This window comes from Cucumis melo, chromosome 9, assembly GCF_025177605.1.
Source record: "Cucumis melo cultivar AY chromosome 9, USDA_Cmelo_AY_1.0, whole genome shotgun sequence".
NCBI classification, from domain to species: domain Eukaryota; kingdom Viridiplantae; phylum Streptophyta; class Magnoliopsida; order Cucurbitales; family Cucurbitaceae; genus Cucumis; species Cucumis melo.
The window spans coordinates 10,914,609-10,938,595 of record NC_066865.1 but is presented as its reverse complement, the minus strand read 5'-3'; the positions used below and the strand labels follow the sequence as shown (position 1 = coordinate 10,938,595).

Here is a 23,987-nt window from a genome sequence, read left to right as displayed (position 1 = left end):
AGTCCTTGAAAAGTTTAAGGAATACAAGGTTGATGTTGAAAACGCATTAAGTAAAACTATTAAAACATTTTGATCGAATCGAGGTGGAGAGTATATGGATTTGAAATTCCAAAACTATTTGATGGAATTTAGAATTGTATTCCAACTCTCAGCACTTGGTACACCTCAACAGAATGGTGTATCAGAAAGGAGAAATCGAACCATGTTAGTCTATGATGAGTTATGCTCACTTACCTAATTCGTTTTGGGGTTATGCAGTGTAAACTGCAGTTAATATTTTAAATTGTGTTTCATCTAAAAGTGTTTCTGAAACAACTTTGAAATTATGGAATGGTTATAAAGGTAGTTTACGTCATTTCAAAATCTGGAGTTGTCTAGCACACGTGCTTGAGACTAATCCTAAGAAATTGGAACCTTGTTCAAAATTATGTTTATTTGAAGGCTACCCTAAAGGAACTAGAAGTGGTTACTTCTACGATCCTAAATATAATAAAGTGTTTGTATCGACAAATGCTACATTTAGAGTACCACATAAGGGAGCACAAACCGCATAATAAGATAGTATTAAATGAACTTTCCAATGAAACTACTGAACCTTCAACAAGATTTGGCTATTGTTTGATAGACAATCTTTTTATTTGGTTATTTTTAAATTTGATTACAAGATCGTTTAGATTTGAATCCAAATCTAAACGATTTTTTTTTTCAAAATCGTGTACACGAATCGTTTAGATTGGCTTAAAATTTGGTACATGATCGTTTAGATTTGGCTAAACGATTTTTTTTAATTCTTTTGGTACACGATTATTTAGATTTGTCCACACGATGATTCATTTTTTTACACAATCGTTTACCCTTTTTACACGATTGATTACATTTGGCTACTCCTATCTAAATGATTTTTTTTAGGGTAATTATAATAGGTAACAATTTTTAGAATAATTATTAAGTATGTAGCAATATTTTAAAAAAATTGCAAATATAGCAAAATCTATCAGTGATACACTTCTGTCGTTGATAGACTCTTATGGTTTATCAGTGATAGACCAACATTTGCTACATGGTCTATCGGTGATAGACTCCTATTATTGATAGATTTTGACAGATTTTGCTATATTTGCAATTTTTTTAAAATGTTGCTATATACTTAATTATTTTGAATATAATTGCTAAATTTGCAACTATCCCTTTTTTTTAAGATTTTATATACACGATCTTTTAAGTTTTGCTATTTTTTTTACATGAACGACATTTTTTCAAATCTTTTATATTTATATTTAGTACACAATCTGGTGAAAAACCAAATTAAAGTTTTTAAAAAATAGATCTTTTATATTTGATACACAATCTTTAACCAAATAACAGTTTGGAAAAAAAGAAGAGGAAAAGAAGAAAGACGATAAAATTCGCAGATAATAAAATTCACAGATGATAAAATTCGCAGACGAAGAGGTGAAGAAAGACGAAGAAGAACGACGATAAAAGGGAAAAGCAAACATGGAATATTTAAAAAATGGCTAACTATATGGGCTTTTTACATGGATCGTAAATATTTTACCCGTTTGTTATATTTATGAAAGTTTCCCTTAAATTTATATTATTTTAATTTTATTAGTATATATTTAATTAATAAAATAACTCCCAAAGGAGTTATTGTACGTGCAGAAAGAGGGATGGAGTTATTTGATAACTTCCCTCCATCTCTCTTAAAAATGATTGAGATATATAAAATTGATTCAAGGATCTCTTTGCTCTCTGCAATTTTTGGACGATCTTTTTGTTCCAAGAAGAAAAAGAAATTTCTCTCAAAACTTTTTCCTTACCAAATCACAGAAGCCTACAACTCTCTGTTGATTCTCACCTTGAGAATAACGAGGAAAAGTTCATGGTGTTTTTGGGAGATTCAAGAAGTTCTTGGGAAGTTCTATAAAGGTTAGTTTTTTTTTCTCTTTAGAAGCCTGTTTAGGCTTTAGTTTTATTTTTTCTCTGAATTCTTTGGTTTTACAAATTGCATTCCATTTGCCTGACATTCATACGCTTCCACTTTAGGAATTCCATTCCTTCATATATTATAATGTATCCATATATAATATATTAATTCCTAAATTAAATTTGAACATTTAAAATTACAACCAATACAAATAAATCACATTACCCTTTACAAGCTAGGAAGAAAACCTAATGGACCTATAAATTAGAAGCTACAACGATATAAGATTAATTGGCTTAAACTCATAAACCACATTAATCAATACTCATTAACTGTGTGTACACTCCACTACAGACTCACAGCTGAACTTTTTTCACTATAGATATATTTTTATGTCCACGAATATAGATCAATAACAGTAAGTTAGTCCTTCACCAGTATTTGTAACTCCAGCTGAGTCAAATTACCATTTTACCCTGGGTTACTTCTAATCCGTAAATACCAGTGCTTCTCTAATGAACAACCTGTTTATGGTTTAACCACTAAACAGAAACCCATCTCATGTCATAAAGAGGGTAGGGCACTTTGCTCAAATCCCGAAGACACAATTTAAGGAAACACTCATTTACTTAGCTAAAGTCGGGAATGAGTGAATTCCATCTTGTATGATTGTGTTCTCAGCTCCCCACTCGATCTTGTCCCCAAAATGGTAAGCGTATTAAGTTGACAATCTAGCCACTCTCACCCATAGAAATAAGAGGACAATCCCTCGTAAACAAGATTTCATAATACACTCAGAATTAAGACTAATTTACCATCCTAATGAAATAGAAACCCAACTAGTTAACAGGGTTACATCTAGTGGTTACTATTTCGTGGTCCGATCTTAAACAAACTCATTGCATAGGATACCTTCACTTGCATGTCATCAACATGAACGTGTTGGATCATTGTGGTTGTATCAAATACAAAGTGAGTCGTATCTCTATAGTGTTACTAGGATAATGTACCAAGTCTTATCCTTATACTTTAAATCCTTTAAGTTAATCTCGAACATTGATCCTGCATGTCTCTACATACTCTTCAAGACTCATCGTACAAATTAGGATGTTAGTGTATTAGATTTAGGTTATTAAAACAAAACTAATAATATAATCAATAACACTTGTTGAAATTATAGTAATAACACATTATTAATAACAGTTGATAGATTATATTTACTATCTACGAGTTTTAAGACATAAAACCCAACAATCTCATCATACATCTAAATATCTAGGTGGTAAACAGATTGCTCCTTAACGCGGATGGCTCAACTTAGTAGGCAGACAAGTGTAATAATTAGGTTGTTGAGACCTTATCCGGGGAGTCAGAGAGCCAAAGAGCTGAGTCATGGAAAGGATAGCCTTAAATGTGGTCTGCTAGGAGAGGTGGTTGGGCGACCGAGGCGAAGAACAAAATTGCATCTTTACACCGTTAGGTACCCGTCATAAAGTGTAGTGTTTAGGGGCAAGAAAAGGAAAGAATACCCCAAAGGATGTCCTTGAGTTGGATTATAGATGACAGAAATGAAAAAAGGGTGAGATCAAAGTCATACCTCAGAACACCTTGGCACAAAGAGCAACATCTTGGTGGGAAGAAGAAGGACTTGAGAAGATCAGACTTGGTTTTACTTTAGGCAAAGTAAAGTGTAAGGGTTTAATTTATAATGTATGAACTCTGTAAGTGTAATAAAGAGAAGAAGTTTAGTTATTCCGATGTTTGTTGTTATCTCTTTGAGTTGTCGCCTAGGAGTTAAAGTTAAGTTGTACTATGTAAAAGTACTAGGCGACGGAGTAAAGTTCTAAAAGGTGTAAATTATTTTTTTATTTATTTACCTTTGTGCTCATTGCCTACAAGTTATTTAATTAAGTAATAAGAGTTATGCGACAAAGCGAAGTTGAAGAGTTGTTTTCTGCTACAGGGAGTTGTGAAGCTCTTTAAGGCTCAATGGAATAGCTTTGAGAAAAGAGACAAAGGAAGGAGTTGTTCTACTTATTAGGTATTTTGTTCGTCATCTCGCTGAGAGATATGTAATGAATGTCTAGGTGACACGTCCTCATCTGATCGCATGGAGTGACATTTGGGGTGGGGTGTGAAATAAACAAAACCAAATCTAAAAGTTAGATAGGGCATGGCAAGAAATCACATGAAAAACAAATCTCAAGGCACAAAGGATTTTATGAAACAAATTAGGCTTTTGTGGCAAAATTTAAACCTAGCTTAAATAAATTATATATAAAAAGAGATAGAGATGACGACGACAACAATGGCACCAAAGGACAGAGGTGGCACTGAAAGAGACAGAGCAAGTGACGAACACGCCGATAGCGCAATGGCACGAGTCGTGGTGGTGGTTTTTTGTAGAGTTTCTTATTTTCTCTTCCTCTTCTTTGCAGATTTGTGAAATATAGATATAGGGAGGGTTTTTAAAGGCCAACTCCCTATGCTACCTAACATGCATCGAGAGTTATCCCAAAATTGCTAATGCATTATTAATGATGTTAGGAGTTCTTTTCGATCTTTTGACGCCTACATGCATGGCGTCAGGAGATATTGCATCTCCCAACTCGTCAATTGTTGTGTCAGGAAATGTCTTATCTCCTGAAACCATATCTCTTGATATTGTAAAACAATGTCAAGAGATCCAAAAAATTTTGTTGTGTATTTAGCCAATAAATTTACTAAAATTACAATATTTAGTCTTTTATTATTAGCAAGATACATAAGTGCACCAATTGCTCTAAGATATGGTACTTTTGAATGAAAAAGTTCTTCATTATCATCTCGAGATTGAATTATATCTCTCTTCACATCTAGTGAACATACTTGCACGTTTTCTCTATTTTGTCTTGGTCGTAAGCATTTCTAGCTTAGAGATTTAAACTCCAAAGACTTCAGTTTATGTTCCTGGCATGATCCCTTAGACATTTACCCAAAGTATAGGTCGTGAAACGAGCTCGTTTGATGAAGGACTATGGTGCAATCCAAAACGGTTGAAAAGATGGACGATGCTTCCAAAAAGTGACGAACGTATGTCCATTGTCAAATACAATTGGAAATGAATTTCTAAGAAAGAAAAGTTGGAAGTGTTAGGTAGCTTGTAAAATTGAACTATACCTACTTCATTCTACGAAGCTAAACAAAATCTGTGTGACGTAGGCCTAACATACAAGTTTATTCATGCGTGTAAGTATGATTGCATATTGTACTAGAAGGAATTTAATGAATTGCAACATTGCCCAATTTGTGATGAGTCTCAGTACAAAGTTAATGACAACAAAGGAAATTTTTTTGCATAATCTATTGCACCACTTTCCATTAATACTGAGATTCGATTGTTTGCATCACAAGAAGACTTGTCTGATACGAGATGACATAATGGTAAGTGAGTCGAAATAGCGAATGTGTTAAACATCCAACTGATGTAGAAGGCTGGACGCATTTTGATTGTGACTTTCCTAATTTCGCTTCAGATTCATGAAATGCTCATTCGAGATTAGCTTCAATAGGTTTAATCCATTTGGGAATATGAGTACCTCATACAGTATATGGCCTATGGTGTTAATCCCTTATAATTTGCCACCTTGAAATGCGTGAAAAAGTTCAAATTCTTCATGTCATTGCTTATACCTGATTCAAGATCTCTTGAAGGAAATTGATGTTTACCTACAATCATTGATCGAGAAATAGAAAGAGTTTTGGACTATTGGTGTGCATACATATGATTCTCTTAAGGGTCAGTTCTTCCAATTATATGTAACCTTATTGTGGACCATTAGTGACTTTCCTGCATATGGTGACTTATTCAGGTGGAGTACAAAGGCTATCAGGCATGTCCCATATGCATGGGAGATAAATTGTCATTCGAGATAAGAGGAAAAATAACTTTCATAGAACATTGTCGTTATCTTCCGGAAAACCATATATGGTATAGAGGTAACCTACATGATGGAAAGGTAAAGCATAGGCCTCCTCCAGTTGCAATGAATGGAAATGACATATTAGAAAATTAAATTCATTGAATTTTTCAGTTATGAGTAAACATCTCCCTCTAAAAGAAAAGAAAAGAAAGTGAGCTCTTAATTGGATTAAGAGAAGTATCTTTTTGGAACTTTTGTATTGGTCTAGACTATTGTACATAATAAACTGGATGTAATGGATATCTAAAAAAATATTTATGATAACTTGGTTTGTACATTGTTAAATATTGAAGAAAAAATGAAAGGTACCACAAATGCTCTGTTGGACCTACAAGATTTGAAAATAAGAAAGGGTTTACACTTAATAGAAGTCGGTAACAAATTTGTAATTGCCTTTTGTAAGTTTCTAAAATTAGTTAAGTTTCCCAATGGATTTGTTTATAATATTTCACGATGTGTGAATGACAAAGATGAGAAAATATCAGGTCTTAAAACACACTACTATCATGTTTTGCTACAATGACTTCTCCTTATTGGTGTTCGAGCATATCTATAGAAAAATGTGTCCAGTACTGAATTATGTGGTTTATTTCGTGACTTGTGTGCAAGAACGATATGTAGAAGTGATTTGAACCAATCGTAATCAGATATCATACACATAGTTTATAAATTGAAGAGAATATTCCCATTTGCCTTCTACGAGGTAATGATACACCTTGTCGTTCACCTACCATATGAAATCAAAGTTGTTGGTTCAATTAGTTACATTTGGATGTATCCCGTTGAAAGAAATTTACGAATGTTAAAACAATTTTTTCGAAACAAAGCGCGTCCTGAGGGGTCTATTGCAGAAACATATGTGTTGAATGAATCAGGGACTTCTTGTTCGTGATATTTAAGTGGAATTGAAACTCGATTCACTAAAGATGGGCAAAATGATGATAACATTTCGAATGACGAGGTAATTGGTGAATTTGAAATGTTCATGCAGAGAGTACAACTATTAAAGGCATCAACTTTACGAAGTCTATCATCGAAAGAAAAATGACTCATACATTGGTACATCCTCAACAATTGTAAAGAATTAATAGACTACCGCAAGTACCCATTTCAAACTTATATTTCACTTACTATTTTAAGTCTTTGTTATTATCTTCACACAACCTTACAATTATGTACTTTAGGAAACACTTAAGGTTGATACGTCATTAAGCTCAAAGTGCTTCTGACTTATATAGAAGACATCAACAAGCATTTCCTGATTGGTTTATGTAACAACCTAACTCTTTATACTAAGTTGAGGTCATTACTAAACTTGTATTGAAAACCTCAAATACTCATTTATAAATCATAAATAAAAGTATGTAAAAATAAAATCTAGAAAATAAAATTCTAGTTCGGGTCCTTTCTAATTTTTAAAGAAAAATAATCATAGAAATAACTCATGAGTTTGATAAATGCAATAATACAAAAATACGAAAATCAAAACTGTAAAAGTAAAAGCAAAAGCAATAAAAAGTTTTTCTATGGCAAGTCGTGGTCACTTCTTGTCATTCGCCAGATTTCCTCTACCTCTACCTCTACCTCTGCCTGAAGAATTAAACATAGAAAGAGTGAGTATAAACATATATGTAGTAAGAGACCCACTACTAGTCTCACTAGGTGTCTTTTAACTTTCCATTAGGGTCCGGTAAAGAAGTACCCCTAAACTGGCATGCTCTCGAACACACGCAATCTAATGATCTTGTAAGAACACATCTGGTCTTTGATGAACCCAAAGGGACACCTAGGACAAAACTGGTCTTTGATGAACCTGAAGGAACACCTAAGATAATCAGGCTATAAGTGACCCCGTCGGACCACTCATATACATAACATATCATGATAGATTAGTGGTCCCGTCGAACCACACTGTCACAAAAAGGTGGTGATATCAAGGGACACCCATATGGCTATGACCCTAATAGATAAAGTTAACACTAATCCATAACATGTAGCATATCATAAATATCATAAACATGGCTTGAATATTAATCATAACGTCCTTAATCATTTGATTAATATATCATGCATCATCATTAACGAATCAGTCATCATCATCAACATAATATCAGTCATAAATATCAGTCATCAACATAAGTCATCTACATCAACACATTATGCATCTTAGCTACATCAATGCATAATGGAAAAATTACATGCAGGCTTTTAACTCCAGATAAAGGTCTGGTATGTGAATCTCTTACAACGAGATTAGCAAACAGATAATAATTCTTTGGTTGACTGTAAATCTCTAATTTACTCAGTCCTGAACATAGATAAAACTAAATTAATAATTTTGTTAACCAATATTCTCTAAATATTTAATTAGGATTTCCAAACTTACCAACAAATGAGGTTGAAACCAATTCAACCTTGAACAGAAACAATTTCTACTATTTAATTCTTCCAACTAAAAATTAGACAAACGAATAGAAAATATCCAAACTTGGTTGAACTAGGTTAAGAAGGGAACAATGTCTTGGCTAAAGGAAATTCGACTTACAGTTGTAAGATCGACTCGACTTGGAACAGAGAGGAGATCGGCTTGCAAAAAGGAATGGCTCGGGTGAAGGAATCGACTCGACTTAGCTTGCTCGTGTGGCTTGAATGGTGGCTTGGGGAAGGAAAATGGCTTAGGTCTTCCACTGGTGATCGATGGCGACAGAGATCTTTTCATCTTCAATAGAGACGAAGGGAGGTGGAGACATCGGTGCACGGCGGAGCACGATTAACGAAAATGAGATAATCTACGACGGGATTCAAGACTTGATGGAAGACGATGGAGAAACTTTACGATTAGACTTCAAGTGGAAGAAGCGAAGGAGATGCTTCGGCTTTCTAGTGATGGAGAAAACTGATGCACTGCAGAGAGGTATTAACGAAGATAATGGTGGCGGTGCTAGGGTTTCCAAGGAAGGAGAAGATGAATAGTGACCTTTATACAAACCGATGAAAGATTCCCATAGGCAATCAATTAACCTTTAATGGGTATTCAAATCCCAAAATAAATACCCAAAACACCCATGAAAGGTTAATTGAGACTCTAAATTAAGTTTAATTTTGGAATTGATTGCCTATAGAAGGTCCCTTTTTACAAAAGCTTGAGGATTTTATCATTTTGAGGACAAGAGCGAGTGAGGAGCTAGAAACATAATCACACAAGATAGAACTCACTCTTTCCAACTTTAGGGTATGTAGATGAGTGTTCCCTTATATGTTGTCTTCGTGACTTGAACAAAGGGCCCTACCCTCTCTATGGCACGAGAGGGGTTTCTATTTAGTTGTTGGACCACAAACAGGTTGGTTACTAGAGCACTGGTATTTAAGGACTAGAAGTAACTCAGGGGTAAAACGATAATTTGACCCATCTGGTGTTACGAACACTTGTGAAAGACTAACATACTGTTATTGGTCTATATCCATGAACACAAAAATTTATCTACAATGAGAAGAGTTTAGCTATGAGTCTTAGCAAACTTGCTCTTAAGCTTCTTAAACAAGGACGAAGAAACTTGGACTTACTTGGATCTAACCTCAAACTCTACTCTTCATCTTTAGTTCAAACTTGCCAACACCCTTGCCTTCTCGGATGTCTCTTGACCGAACACCGAATTGAAACTTGGCGTCGAACTACCCTCTTGCCTTGACTTCGCTCTTGCAAGGAAACTCAACTTCTCTCTAATTCTTCCATCTACTTGCTCTTAAAGTGAAAATGGTGACAAATAAGAGAAATGAAGGTCTTTGTATTTAAAATGTTGCCTCACGTTTGAAAAACGCTAACCTAGTGTAATAGAAATTCTCAAAGATCTATCTTTCATGCTAGTTTAACTAATCTCGATCGAGATTAGCTCAAGATCCTCGGAGATCTTCACCTTTTCTCGACTGGATATGTTCGACTCATGTCTAAGAACCCTAATGATTTCCTTTTATGCTTCTAGTTTCGGCCAAACGTGACCCCGAGATGGCCCAAGATCCATCTCTAAAACCCTTTTATCTTTTGATCTCAGTCTACCACAACCCCAAGATGGCCCAAGGTTTGATAACTTGTAGAAATAGAAGTTATTATGGCCTTTTAGATAGAACAATGGAGCCCAAACTCATGATAAATATGTCAAAATTGGTAGCTTCTATCGCAAATTCATATCTCTTAGAGAATACAACTTGCATAAGTCTCCACACCTGTTTTACCCAGTTTTTCAATGTTTTATCGTAGGATTATAAAGAAAAAAGGAAAAGTTAGTGAATCGCAAGAGGAGTGTGTGCTATCTGATAAGAAGCTTGTCTAGCGACAAAACATCTCTAGGCGAGATCCACATCAGAACATGTGCAAGATTCACTGTAAGACAAGAATGGTAGTTGGAGTTTATGTGACTCGATGAAAAGGTTATAATCGGCACTGACATGATCAGAAGAATATAAATTTTCCATTGAATGTAGCCTATAAAAGGACTTCATCTCTACCAAGTGAACTATCTAGCATGAATGGGTCAAACCCTAGAGAGCTCCATTAGAGTCGACAGAAAGGACTAGCCTTTTCACCATTTGTAAAAGATTCTCCTTCTTCTTCGATTTGTCTTGTAAGTGAGAGATTCGAGAGAGGTTAGACAAATTCCACCATTTCTTCCCCCCTAACTTGTAATATCTTTCATTCTTTTTACTTTCCATTTTTGTATTTCATTGTAATGTATAATTTTATATTGTATAGTGGCCTAAGGTCTACATTCTTTAATACATTACATGTTTACACCTTTTCAATCCAACATTCCTTTACTTTTCATCTTTCAATGTGTTATAATAGTTTATGCTCGTGATAAGTTCTTGATAAGAAGCCTAGCTTATAAAGTTTATCGAGTTAGTTGAGATATAATCATTGTTTGGCCAGCATCTGTCGCCAAATACTCGAGAAAGTAAGTAGTAAGGATATGGCTAATGCTTGTAAAAGAGAGTTTGGAGACAATCTCCACCGTGGTGATTGAACCTCCATCACTTATGTCCCGAAAGGAGAACAAGTATGGTAATTTCACACTGAGAGGTTGCCACCCTTAAAAGAGAAGTAATATAAATCTTATAACTAAACACTTCTAGATAGATATCTCTTAACCAAGCTTTATCATTTGCATCCTAAGAGGCTAGCAACTGTGGCGTTTAAGGCACTGAGATGTGCTTATCTTAATCAAAAGCTAGTTAATTGATCTCTATCACATCAAGGTTATCGCAGGGCTTAATGGCCTTGCAACGCGGAGACATTGCTTCACTCTTTCTTAATACAACTTAGTTCACATGCCCATCTCTCCCCTATTCTCATCACCTTTTATAGATTCTCTAGTGTCGATAGTAGGTTTAGCACTTAGATATACTTTACTTTACACTGTATAGATAGATATTTTATACCGTTTAGATGAAGAAGTAAGCCTTATAACTAAAATTTGGTATCAATTCCCTGTGTTCGACCCTAGACTCCTTAGGAAATCTATTGTTTCGCTTATACTTTGGCAAGCAATAGGAAAACTTATACTTAATGAGGATTTAGTAACTATGCGAGGATCAGAGACTTAGTGAGCATCTTGCATGCAATGGCCATGGCTCGCCGCGTAAAGATTAAGACTACAAAAAGAACAAACATCAAACTAAATCCATTCATCAAGACTCAACTCCGAAACCTTTATGTCTTTTGACTCGATCGACAAGCACCAAGATGCTCATGTGCCTTAGCATCGGGATTTGCTCTCTATTTTTCATCTCGTCCAAGATTGCTCAAAGTTGGCCCAAGATTCTCACTTCTTTCTTTCTCTACTTTTTCTCTCGGGCGAGCAAGATGAGATTGCACACTCTGTCCCAAGATCCTTGGGACAAAATCTTTTTTCTCAACTTCTTTGCAAGTAAATTGGAATAGAAGATATGAGTATTAAAAACCAAAAATAAGAAAATTTGATGAATAAAATAGGACATGGTCGACAACAACAGAAACATGATCTAAAGAGGAATCATAAATAAGGGACAACAACCATAACAAATCTTTGTCTTCAACAATAGTAATGACATTAAGGTTGCTACAACCATCACGATATAATGTAATTCAAGAAATTAAATATTCATAAGAGGGAAAATATTAGATTGAATTAGATAAACAAGTTGGTCGAAAGATGTGTTCAATGATAACGGTTGTTTTCATCCCATCTACCATTGAACAATACTCTTAAAAGTTTAGAGCTCATGACAAGAAATTAGTTTAGTTGACAGGATGAAGACATAGTGACTAATTTTTAAAAATTCAAATCTAAAAAATAAAATAAGATCTAACATGAAAACTAGTTTTAATTTCCTAATTATTAAGAGTTGAGATTCAACAAATTAAGATTATTTTGGTTTACATGTCTTCAAGTAAATTGTAGAGGACATCAACATGAACATTTTTACATAAAAAATACTTATTGTGGTTAAGTACTGAAGGAGTTATGGTTATTTGAAGTTTCTACTAAAAATTTGGAAAATGTAGAGAGTTATGTGAAATAGGGTTTTATTTCTTAAACACTGAATTCTTGAGCATCATCTTTAGTGCGACATGTTAAATCAAGCTTACAGACCAAGGATCTAGCTCAAGACTATGAGTGACAAAACCAGTTTTGAAAATATTTTTTATAACTGTTATTTATGTTTGAATGATTTACATGTTTATTTATGAAGCTATGAAAATTATTTTAATTCCATGACTATTTTCAAGTATAAGTTTCGATATTAGATTTCTTAATAAAAATTTACGTTGGCACGTGAATATTGAATTTCTGGAAAGTATTTAAACCACAGTGTTTCAAGCAAAGCATGAATCAGCAAGTTTTTTTTTAAGAACTACAGGTTTTCACGAACGAGCTGAGTAAACTTTGAGTTTGGTGCAAGAGAAAGATAAACAGACATGTTTTAATATTTTTAGATGATTTATGAAATTTTCATTAACTACATGACTGAGATCTTGAGCCTATGGCTAGAGAATACCGTATGTACAAAGGTTATTTTCAGTTGTTGACGTTGAGTATACTCCGTGACAACGAAGTTTTTGTGAGTGTTGGGCGAGCCCCACTACGACAAAGATGATGAGAGTGCTGGACGGGATCCACTACATCGTAGAGTTAATAAATGTTGGTTGTACTGGGTGTGCGCTATACAATGTAATGATGTCATGTTAGTTGTAAATGTCTTATGTTAGTTGTAAATGTCTTGCTAGCTTTTATAAATATACATTTTGAATATTTGAAGAAGTTGTTCTCTTAAAATATTTATCGTTAATGCTTTGCTTACGTATTTATGTATTTAATGTCGATTTATCACATGCTCAGATTTGTCAAATAACAGTTTTATAATTAGTCACTCACAAAAGCTTATTAGTTCACCTTGAAAATGTTTTCTCACTTTTCATGTAGAGATTGAGCTTAGTCACTCACGGGCTTATTAGACCTTAGTCCTCCCTCCAACGAACTCGCTTTCTAAACTATACTTTGAATAAATGTCTAAGGGACCATGCCAAGAATGTAGACTCAAGTCTTTCGAGTTTAAATCTCTAAGCTAAAATACTTATGACCAAGATAAAACAAAGAAACCGTTGACGGACCACTTTTGACCCCTCAATAAAAAAAGGAGTCCTTGAACTTGGTCCATTTTTTTGCTGTAAATACATTTCTAGTTGTTTTTTACATTGGACAAACGTTCCTCACTTTAAATCCCTAAGCTAGAAATGCTTATGACCAAGACAAAACAAAGAAACTGTTGACGAACCACTTTGACCTCGCAGTAAAAAACTGAGTTTGGTCGTTGTCATTGGCGTTTTTCTATAATGAACACCAAGAGTTCTTCAACTTGCCTAATTTTCTTCGCTAGAAATTCATTTCCAGTTGTTTTTTACGGTTGACAAACGTTCCCCACTTTTTCGATGCATTGTCCATCTTTTCGACCATTTTGGGTTGCACCTTAGTCTTTTCTCCAATGAGCTCGTTTTCCAACGTATACTTTAAGCAAATGTCTAAGGGAGCATGTTAGGAATGTAGAAATCAAGTCTTTTAAATTTCTAAGCTAGAAATGCTTATGATCAAGACAAAACAAAGATACCGTTAATGGACCACTTTTGACCCCTAATAAGAAAATGAGTCTGAGTCATTATCGTTGGCCTTTTTTTTGGGAAGAACACTAGGCTTCCTTAAACTTGGCCCATTTTCCTTACTGGAATTGCATTTTAGTTGTTCTTTACATTGGACAGACATTCGTCACTTTTTGGAAGCATTGTTCATCTTTTAGATCGTTTTGGATTAGACCTTAGTCCTTCCTCCAATGAGCTCGCTTTCTAAACTATAATTTGGGCAAATGTCTAAGGGACCATGCCATAAATGTAGGCTCAAGTCTTTGGAGTTTAAATTCCTAAGCTAGAAATGCTTATGACCAAAACAAAACAAAGAAACCATTAATAGGCCACTTTTGACCCCTCAAGAAAAAAAATGAGTCTAGGGCATTGTTGTTGGCTTTTTTGTGACGAACACTATGAGTCCTTCAACTTGGTCGATTTTCTTTTCTGGAAATACATTGTCAGTTGTTTTTTACATTGGACAGTCATTTGTTAATAGGAATATAGTTTCCGACTCGTTGCACAAAACGTCGGGATAAACTCGAACATTTATTATGTGTTAGAGCAAGATCCCCGATGCTCCATGCATGACGTCGGAAATAAGTATATAGTTTCCAACAGGTTGCACAAGACATCAGGATAAACTCGAACATTAATTATGTATCAGAGCAAGATCCCCGACGCCATGCATGGACCATCAGGAATAGTTTATCTACTCTCAACAACATTAGTGATTAGTCAGGACTTTTTCTAACTATTTTCGGCACATAGATAACGACCTTGGAAGTTTTATATATTTTGTTTTAGTCCTAAAAAAGGTAGAACTAAAATTTCAAAGACGTGATCGCCTTCCTCTCTCTCTGTCCGTCTCATCTTCGTCTCTCTCTGTCCAACCGGTGAGCCTCTCTCTATCTTCGTCTCTCTCTGTTTGTCTATCGCATAAAACCGTCATCGAAGATCCGCGTCTTCATCCCGTCTCGTTCATCCATCGTGCTCCGACGTCTTCGAAGAGAGGAGAAGTTTGCATTTTTGTTTCAAACTAATGACGTCTCTCTCGTCGTCGTTCTTTAATTTTCAATAAGTTTCAAACCATTTAGATTTTAATTTATATTGTAGTTTCAAACTAATGATAAATCTACAACTTATATTGAATAGAGAACAAGGGATATAACCACAAGTTGTTTAGTTTACACAGGTTATAAGTACACTATGTTTCATTAGGTCACAAATAAGCATTAGTCATTCATTCAACTGGAAATAAAAAGAATGAAGAAAATGGTACGTCGTTGGATGGACATTCCAAATCTAGACATTGAGGACATTGCAAATCTGGACATTGGGTTCTGTTGTATATATGTTGATACTGTTGAATTTATCGATGTTTTTGAATGTATGTCGATGATGTTGAATGTATGTTGATGATGTTGAATGTATGTTAATGCTTTTGAATGTATGTTGATGGTTGTTCTGTTGTATCTATGTTAATGCTTTTGAATGTATGTTGATGGTTGTTCTGTTGTATGTATGTTGATGCTTTTGAATGTATATTGATGGTTGTTCTATTATTTCCTACAAATGTATGTTCTATTGTATTGATATCAAACTTGTTGTTTGCAATGGAGGAACTCAACTAGAGGAAGGGATGTTGAACATTATTATAGCTAGTTTGATCATAGAGACATGGGCAGCATGTGCAAAGAGGGTAATTGGACATTATTACAAGCCATGTCCGAAGAAACACAAGGTTGCTTGAAATAGAAACAACCCTAACTCTGGTGAAATTGATTAGGAAGAGAGGAGTAGAAAATGACAAGATCGAAAACCGAACAGGTAAGTCATAGAAAGTTCCTTACTTGCATATTAGGTAATATGCAAGTGAGAAACTTTCTATGGCTTACCTGTTCGGTTCTCGATCTCATCATTTTGTGCAACTCTCTTCCTAATTAATTTTCTGAAACCACTAGAGTAAGGTTGTTTTTGTTTGAAGCAACCTTGTATTTATTTTGATGTAGCTCGTAATAATGTTCAACTTTCCTCTTTGCACATTCTGCCTATGTCCCTATGATCATACTAGCTACAGTGATGTTGAGATAATGTGCAGAAGTTGAGAAACTGGCGTCCGTGCTTTAAATTATGTTTAAATTTTCATTTTTACTTTATATTTTTTATGTAATTCATATTTGAATTACCTAGAACGTGTACATTTTTAATATTTCAATTAATAATAAAATTGATTTGGTATTTTTGTAATTGTTTTTCAATTTTACGTTAATTCTAATTCAATTTAGAAATTTCTTTTATTAAGTTTACATTAATTAATAAAAGTTAGAAATAAATTAATTTTTTATTAATCTTACATTAATTAATAAAAAAAAATTAAATCTGATAACACTGCCAATGTCGCATACTAGACAACGCCAACGCACACTGCAACGTTGGTAATAAGGTATTTGTGACGCTGTCAACAGGCGTCAGTAGTTCTACACTGTCGCCGTGTTGACCTTGTCGGCGAAGAGAGTGTCGACAGTAACCTTTGTCAACGTCATCCCGTTATCACGTCGAGAGAGGCAATGCCAACATATTTCTCACAATGTCTTTGCCAACATCAGTTTCGGTGTTGACGTAGCCTCTACCGACGTATTTCGGGAATCTACCGAAGCAGTACTGCGTCGACATATCCCCTCCTTCTTGTAGTGTTAGTTTATTAGATTTAGGTTATTAAGACAAAACTAATAATATAATCAATAACACTTACTAAAATTATAATAATAACACTTTATTAATAACGATCAAAGCATTATATTTACTATCTATGAGTTTTAGGACATAAAACCCCATCAAGTTTATCTTCCTTGTCATGCTACATTGTCTTCTAATTATATGATACAACAATTGGCTTTTTGTTATTTTCATATTCAAGAAGCTTTCAAAAGGTGACTTTTTAAATATTTCTAACTGTTCACTATTTAATTTTTTTTTCAATGTTTTAGGACATCATTCGTGCATATATACTCAGTTTCTGTACTCTGAACCATTTATTCCTTTTTAGAATTAATGGTGCACCCTGCAATCGTACGAAATAAAACATATTACAAAGTCTATGTTTAAGTATTCCACACGTAATATATCATATATTTTACAGTATATCTAAAATATAATTAGCAATACTTCATACACATACTCCCGGCTTTTTTTCCTTTTTACACTCCTATGCAGATCTACTTTTCCCACCTTTCTTCTCACATTTAGTTTTTTGAATGCATAATGACATGTCAGTATCAATGTCAATACACCCATGCAGATTTTAAATATTGTATATATCATTGGTACCTTCTATGTTTTTTATCTACTTGAAGATCTCTCTACTTCCTCCTTTTTTAACACTTTTTTGGCTTTCCCTTTCTGATTCCTTCTTCTTTAATTTATTTTCTTCTTCTCTTGTTTTGTCTTCAATCTCACTTTTTCTCTTCCTTGATACTTACATTTCATATAAATTTGTATGTCAACTTAATGTAACATTTATTACAAATTTATACTACAATGGAATTTATGCACACATACATTATCAGATGCATGTATTTCTTTCCTTTCCCCTTTCCCCTGAGTGCTTTTTGTAAATAACCTCCTCTTTGCAGTTGGTAAATTATCTTGTATAATTAGATTCTACATCCACATTAATACAATCAAATAAATCAAACATTTACAAACAGTTTAAACCAGCCAATATATACCTCATCAGATTCTGCGTTTTCATCATTATGTACCTCAAATGTTCTGTATCCTTCATTGATCTTAAAAAAAATTTGTATATAATTCATACAAAAATAATGCTATTAGAAGAAGTGGAAGTACCTTCTAAATTAAGAAAACACATTCAAATAAACAAATTAGGATGATCCATGACTAGCTAGCAAAAAAAGACTCGTCAATCTCGATCTTGATTTTCTCATCATCACCAAATTTATCTTTCCTAGGTGGAGAAGGAGGAGTTGGTACTCTCGGAGTCCCTCTCCCCTTGGTCCTTCCATATCCTGAAAATAGTTATCCAATGTCAAATTAATCGTTTATGAGAAATGTCTTTAGTTTAAGCATCATATGCCCAAATGAGATTTTAAAGCCAGACAAGTTTCAGAATTCAAAGATAAGGTGTGTTTATTCATGTCTTGCAGATGTGATTATAAAAGAAGGCAATAAATAAAACTAACATCAAAAGCATGTGATCATGGAAGTATGTCTTAAAACTCTCACAAATCCTTCCCAAGAAAATTGTACTCTAACACCTTTTTTCCCATAATATTAGCAAGACTAATGTTGCAGCTAAGAGGACAAGAAACGATGAAACTATTGCTACAATTATAATAAGTGGTTCTGAAAATGTAAAAGATAACACCCTTACAAAGTCCAATATGATGGATAAGCATAAAGAGTTAACATGAAAAAAATTTCTCCAATAAGGTCAATGAATTGAAAAACTATCGTATTGAAACATGAATTAAACTATGACCATTAAGGTGCTTCATACTATGAAGATTTCCATAAACATTTAAGTTTAGAGTCAAATTCAAAAAACAAAAACGAGTTTCAAACCTGAGCTTGGTAGGAAATAGATAACAAAAACATACACTTATATATGGAAGTAGAGTCGTGTTCATAAGTTTAATTTTAATTTCTTTTCTTTATAAGAATTTATAAGCTTAATTTTCAAAAATTAAAAACTAAAAAAACACATGCTTGTCAAATGGAGCTTTGATAATTACAACATAAGAGCACGAGACTCATGTAGCAAAACACCTTGCATTGTTATAATCAAACATCACGACTATTATCTTCAATTAAAGTACAAAAACTTATGTACTCAATCCAATTGAAGCAGATTCCTTTCCGCAGCATATTTTACTAACCCTTCCAAGTAGTTTCTGAAATACTAGACACCTTGAAGGGTGTAATATATCTAAAAAATAAATTTATCATGGCTCTATCCGATGCAAGTCCACAGACTTTACTCTTTTCGACCTTTGAGCTAAACAAACAATAGAGCTTTAGTCTATTTTGCAAGTCCGAGACTTTACTCAACATAACATATTTTATTAAAAAGAAGAAAAAAAATAAAAGAATTAAATCATAATCAACATATAAATCCAATAAGAAATCTGATTAATTAAAATAGTTGGTAAACTGTACCTTGATTGCGAGTCTAAGAGGCTGTGGACACATAAGAAAATAAAACAAAACCAATTAATTTCCATATGTAGATATAGTGTAATTTTCAATAGTAATGAAGTTTTGGATACCATCAACTCTAATGTGAGTTTGAACATAAGAATGTTTGAAAACTCAGTTGTACGAGCCTGCCTTACCCTAAAGAAAACTGCAGCTTGTCAATCTCATATAGAAGTAGAAGGCTACATAAATGTGAACTAAAATATTAATAGATAAATAAAAATATTAATGGAGACCTTAAAGAAGCTCATATAGTAAGGGGCAAAGACCAAAGCATGACTAAAAGAATAGAGTAATTAAAGAAAAAAAAAGTTTCAATAGGCTGAAGAAGGAACGAAAAAATTAATGAAAAAAATGGAATTAGAAGAAAAATTACCAGAATCTTGCGCTTCATCGTAGTCAATCTCCTGTTTCACCACAGCCAATGGCTTCTTGGAGCTCAAACCCAAGAAATCCATCTCCATTTGAGATCAAAAACCAGACAGCAACACAAAATTGAAACAAAAAAAAGGATTGAAGAGGAGAAAATTAGAAACAAAGGGAGAGCACAAAAGAAGAAATGAGCACCATGATCCAATGCAAAACTATCTAAACATCATGGGTTTATCGTTTTGTTTATTTGATACTTTGATAGTTCAAACTTTTATGTGCTTGGATGGCACAGATAGCGTCTCCAATATCCTGAATCGCCTTACTTATTTCCTATTACCTTATTGCCAGACATAATTTCTTCTTCATGTATTCCTAATACTCCATTAAAGTTTAACTTCATAACTTGAATTAACACAATTAGGTTAATTTCTCATAATCATAAACATACAATTGTTTTATTCACAATGTTTCATGTTCTTGAATGGAAATTCTACTAGACACCAATCTTCTAGTAAAACATTGAAACAAATCATTGCCTCCTTAGGTTTGAAGAACACCTTCCCCAATTGTTGTAAAGATTGGTAATGATGATTGTGCCCAAATCGTCCGTTCTTGGAGGATAAGGCCATAATCAATATTTTATTATAGCCAAAATGAGATTCTGTGATACAAAATTTCTTTATCCAATGAATTGTATATACATAACTTATAGTCCACAAATAAAATTCCATGAGTAATCTTTAACACAACCTATACTTAGATGACTTTCTTGATTGGTTCTTGAAGTGAAAAAAAAAATCAATGTTAAATGAACTCAACTTGCAAAAGTACCTTGAACTTTATGGGAAAAGGCATAAGGCATTACAAGCTTCTTTTGGAGAAGATATCTTGCCATTAAACTCCCACAAAGAGATCTCTATCAAATAAGAAAACACCTACTATAATGTGAAAGTACTTGGTCAGTGCTTCAGATAATGTTTAATTTTTGAAGTCATTGAAAAGGAAAACATATATAAGATATTAATAAAGTCTCAAGAAGCTAACCTCACTAATTGACTAATAATTGTAGCATTTATAAGCCGTGTGTGGCTACAAAAGGTACGCACTAGTAGTCTTCTTAATTTAGAACTATATGAAGCTGAGCATCCAGATAAATATCAAATTAAAGAATTTCAACTAAAAGGTAATATAATTTCATGATAGACATATTACATATACAATTGACAACCACTCTGATTCTAGTAATCATAGACCCCTAAGCACCATTTCCATACTGTGGTATGTTTTAGTCCTGAAAACTTATCCCAGAAGAAAACATGACCACAAACAAGAATGAGCACATGCATACTTGTTGATTCGAGATGTAAAGGAATCCTTATAACTTCATACAAAACATTAAATCTGTTGAAGATAAGGGTAAATCAATATTTTATTTGAGGCTGAATGGTACCAAATACAGAAAGTGACAGTACCAAGAAATAAAAGCTTCTTTGTTTTAGAGTTGTATTCGTGAGCTTCTTTTCTTTATTAAATCAAATAATCCATTCACACACCAACAAACTACAATTTTATAACAAAGAAATGTGCATAGAGTAAAAACAACTCTTCAGTACTTTGGCAATACTAAAAACTATAAATCACGAGAACTCTTTCTTAAAACAAGGCAACCCAAGAAAGTTGGTTATGAAAGTTTTTTTAGATTAGCGGATATTAGAGGAATGTTGCAGCTCCTAAACTTCCTTCTTCAGACTACCAAGAGGAAAGAGATTTGCTCTTTTTACCACATAGATAAGGAGAACTGAAGTAGACAATGCAACTTTTATTTGCTATCTAAATCCTAATATACCCATTTAATGCAGCTAATCTTGTCTGTGAAGGATTTAGAAGGAATCTTCTTTGCTATCTAAATCCTAATATACCCATTTGAGCAAGATATTACCCTAACAAACGGATGCAATTATTCTTAATTTTGTTCCCAATTTCGTTTAATCCTCACCAACAGAAAATTCCAGAAGATCTAATTTTTGGGCATCATGAACAGGGGAAGAGATAAAGGGAGGGAGAAGAAATGAAAAAAGAAAGTGAAGAACTCACCGGCGGCGTCGAAGGGACTGGTGGTGATGGTGGGACTGTACGCGTCGAATAGTGGGCGGACTGTGCACGTCGAAGACTGGGCGGACGTTGATGACTCGGTCGGACATCAAAGACTCGGTCGGACGTCGAAGACTCGATCAAACGTCGAAGCTTTGGCGGATGTTGAAGACGACGGCAGACGATAGCAAATTTGGAGTGGCGTGGAAGACTTTGAGAAATTAAGCGTCAGATTTAGAAATTATGGGCTTGAGAATTTGGGAAATTGTGAGATTTTCTATTTTAAAAAACTATTTTATATTCCTAAACCCTTTTATGACAAAAAATAATTGTCACGGAAAAATAAATTCCGAAAACAGTATTCTTTTTTCCACCAAAATAGCGCTTTTTAACCTTTTATAACATTTGTTTCTTCTTTCCTCTCAATTTGAGTACTAATGAAGTGTCATAGAATGTCATTTTTTTTGTAGTGTAATGATTTGTTAGTATATATACTACATCTAATATTGTATTTACTTAGAAACATACTTCTTCCTCATATCTTGGCATTTTGGTTTCCAATATTTCAATAAGTTTTACCTCTCTCTTTTCCTCGTACAACACGATTTATTTACCATATAGTCCTGTTAGGCCATAATTTTCATCTCCTAGAAACACCGATGCTAGAGAAGGACAATCAATGGGGTCGTCGTCACATCTTTCTTCAGAATCTGAAAAGTAATACTTGTTTGTCTTCATCCTATATTATATATACCAATTATATATTAGAAACTTTCACATGAAATATACTATATAAGTTTATCAAGTGACAAAACAATACATATAGTTCACATCTGCATCATTTATTACAATGAAATCATCTTTGTTTGACTTTATTGGCCTATAACTTGATCCAAGCACTCTTTTGTTTATACGAACCATACTTTCAACTGCATATAAAGTTGTCGTAAAATGAAATGCATGTTGATTTAATAGAACACAATTTCTCCCTATAGTTCTTAACGATGCAGTATTCCACGAAGTACCTAACGAAATATAATTTTTTTCAGTTCATGAAGCATGAAGCACATAATATACTTTATATTTCTTCATATACCCTAAAAAAATTTCAGTTCACAAAGCACAAAGTTCTTACCAATGCAGTATTGTTACAGTCGAAATATACAATTTTTACTCGTACGCTTTAGAAGAAACTCTAATTTGTTCACAGTCACATTGAAGTTGGGGAAGAAATTTAATTTTGGTATCATAACATTCAAATGTCTTCAATATACAGAATCTACCCAATAAATTTGTATATAACCAACCGTAAACTCTTACTTACCGGAACTCTTCGTCGAAATAGGGTCGAAAATCGTCTGCTTCAGCCCTTCGTCAAAAATCGTGTTCTCTACCCGATAGCTTTATATAGAAAATGGAAAAATGATATTCCCAATAAATTTTCTAATGAAGATCACTGTTTGGAAATTTCCTCAACAAGGAAAGAGACCACTATTTGGAAGTTTCTTCAACAAGGGAAGTTTTTCCGAAATTTGAATATAGTTTTCCCAAAACCATTATGACGTTTCCCTTTCCTTATGCAATGATCCACTTTCCTTGTTTCCTTATTTTATTTTTTTAATATATTATTGATAATAAGGTGAGAAGTTTGATCAATTGAGCTCTATATTTATGTAAAATTAAAGCTTATTAAAATATTTATGAAAATTTTGGTAATATTGGGTCAAACTTACGTATAATTAAAACCCTTAAACAAAATCTCATTTCTTTCTCTCTAAAACCCTTCACTCCGACCCCTTCATCCTTTATTTCTAATTTCCCCAACTCCTTCAAATTCATTCTTCAATCTCCAGGTGATTTGTATAATAAAAGTCAAGGCAAACCAAAAAAGCAGGGAGATGAAATAGAGATACCATGAGATTAGAAAGACGGAGTATACATTCTAAGAGATGCCATGAGATTAGAAAGACGGAGTATGCATTGTGAGAGATACCGACTTCAGCATATTGTTAAAGATAAGTGATATATAGAAATTGTTTGCTAATCCAAGTAATTCCACAACACATGCCATTGTCAGAAACTTCAAGAACATCGAACTCATGCACATCAAATATTATTTCCAGAAGTCAAATAATGAATTTGAAATTGAATGTAATGGTGTGAAATTAATGAAAAAAATTACGATATAGCTTTCAAGTAATTTTGTAAAAGAAAAAATGTGTGATTTTGATTGATTTGCGTTACCAGAGAAGAGAAAGATGAA

The 23,987-nt window shown here is 33.6% G+C and overlaps 1 protein-coding gene across 8 annotated transcripts; it reads right to left on the bottom strand.

Annotated features, from left to right (window-relative positions):
- Window positions 1-17,767: 17,767 nt before the first annotated feature.
- LOC103503396 (uncharacterized) lies at window positions 17,768-23,091 on the bottom strand. 8 transcript variants are annotated; one of them, XR_007823435.1, is made up of 8 exons: window positions 23,049-23,091; window positions 21,728-22,463; window positions 20,678-20,771; window positions 20,465-20,571; window positions 19,638-19,719; window positions 19,333-19,399; window positions 19,223-19,243; window positions 17,768-18,072 (listed from the first exon to the last, which is right to left on the bottom strand). XR_007823435.1 is itself a non-coding variant. In XM_008467574.3 (6 exons), exons 2-6 carry the CDS (start codon window positions 20,486-20,488, stop codon window positions 17,929-17,931), a joined length of 348 nt encoding a protein of 115 aa, XP_008465796.2. In that variant the 5' UTR covers window positions 20,489-20,571; window positions 21,728-22,009; the 3' UTR covers window positions 17,768-17,928. The 8 variants fall into 8 exon arrangements, 3 of the variants coding, with proteins under 3 accessions (XP_008465796.2, XP_050945553.1, XP_050945552.1); XR_007823437.1 differs by having other exon boundaries at window positions 20,465-20,568; XR_007823438.1 differs by lacking the exon at window positions 20,678-20,771 and having other exon boundaries at window positions 19,333-19,443.
- Between the last annotated feature and the right edge of the window lie 896 nt (window positions 23,092-23,987).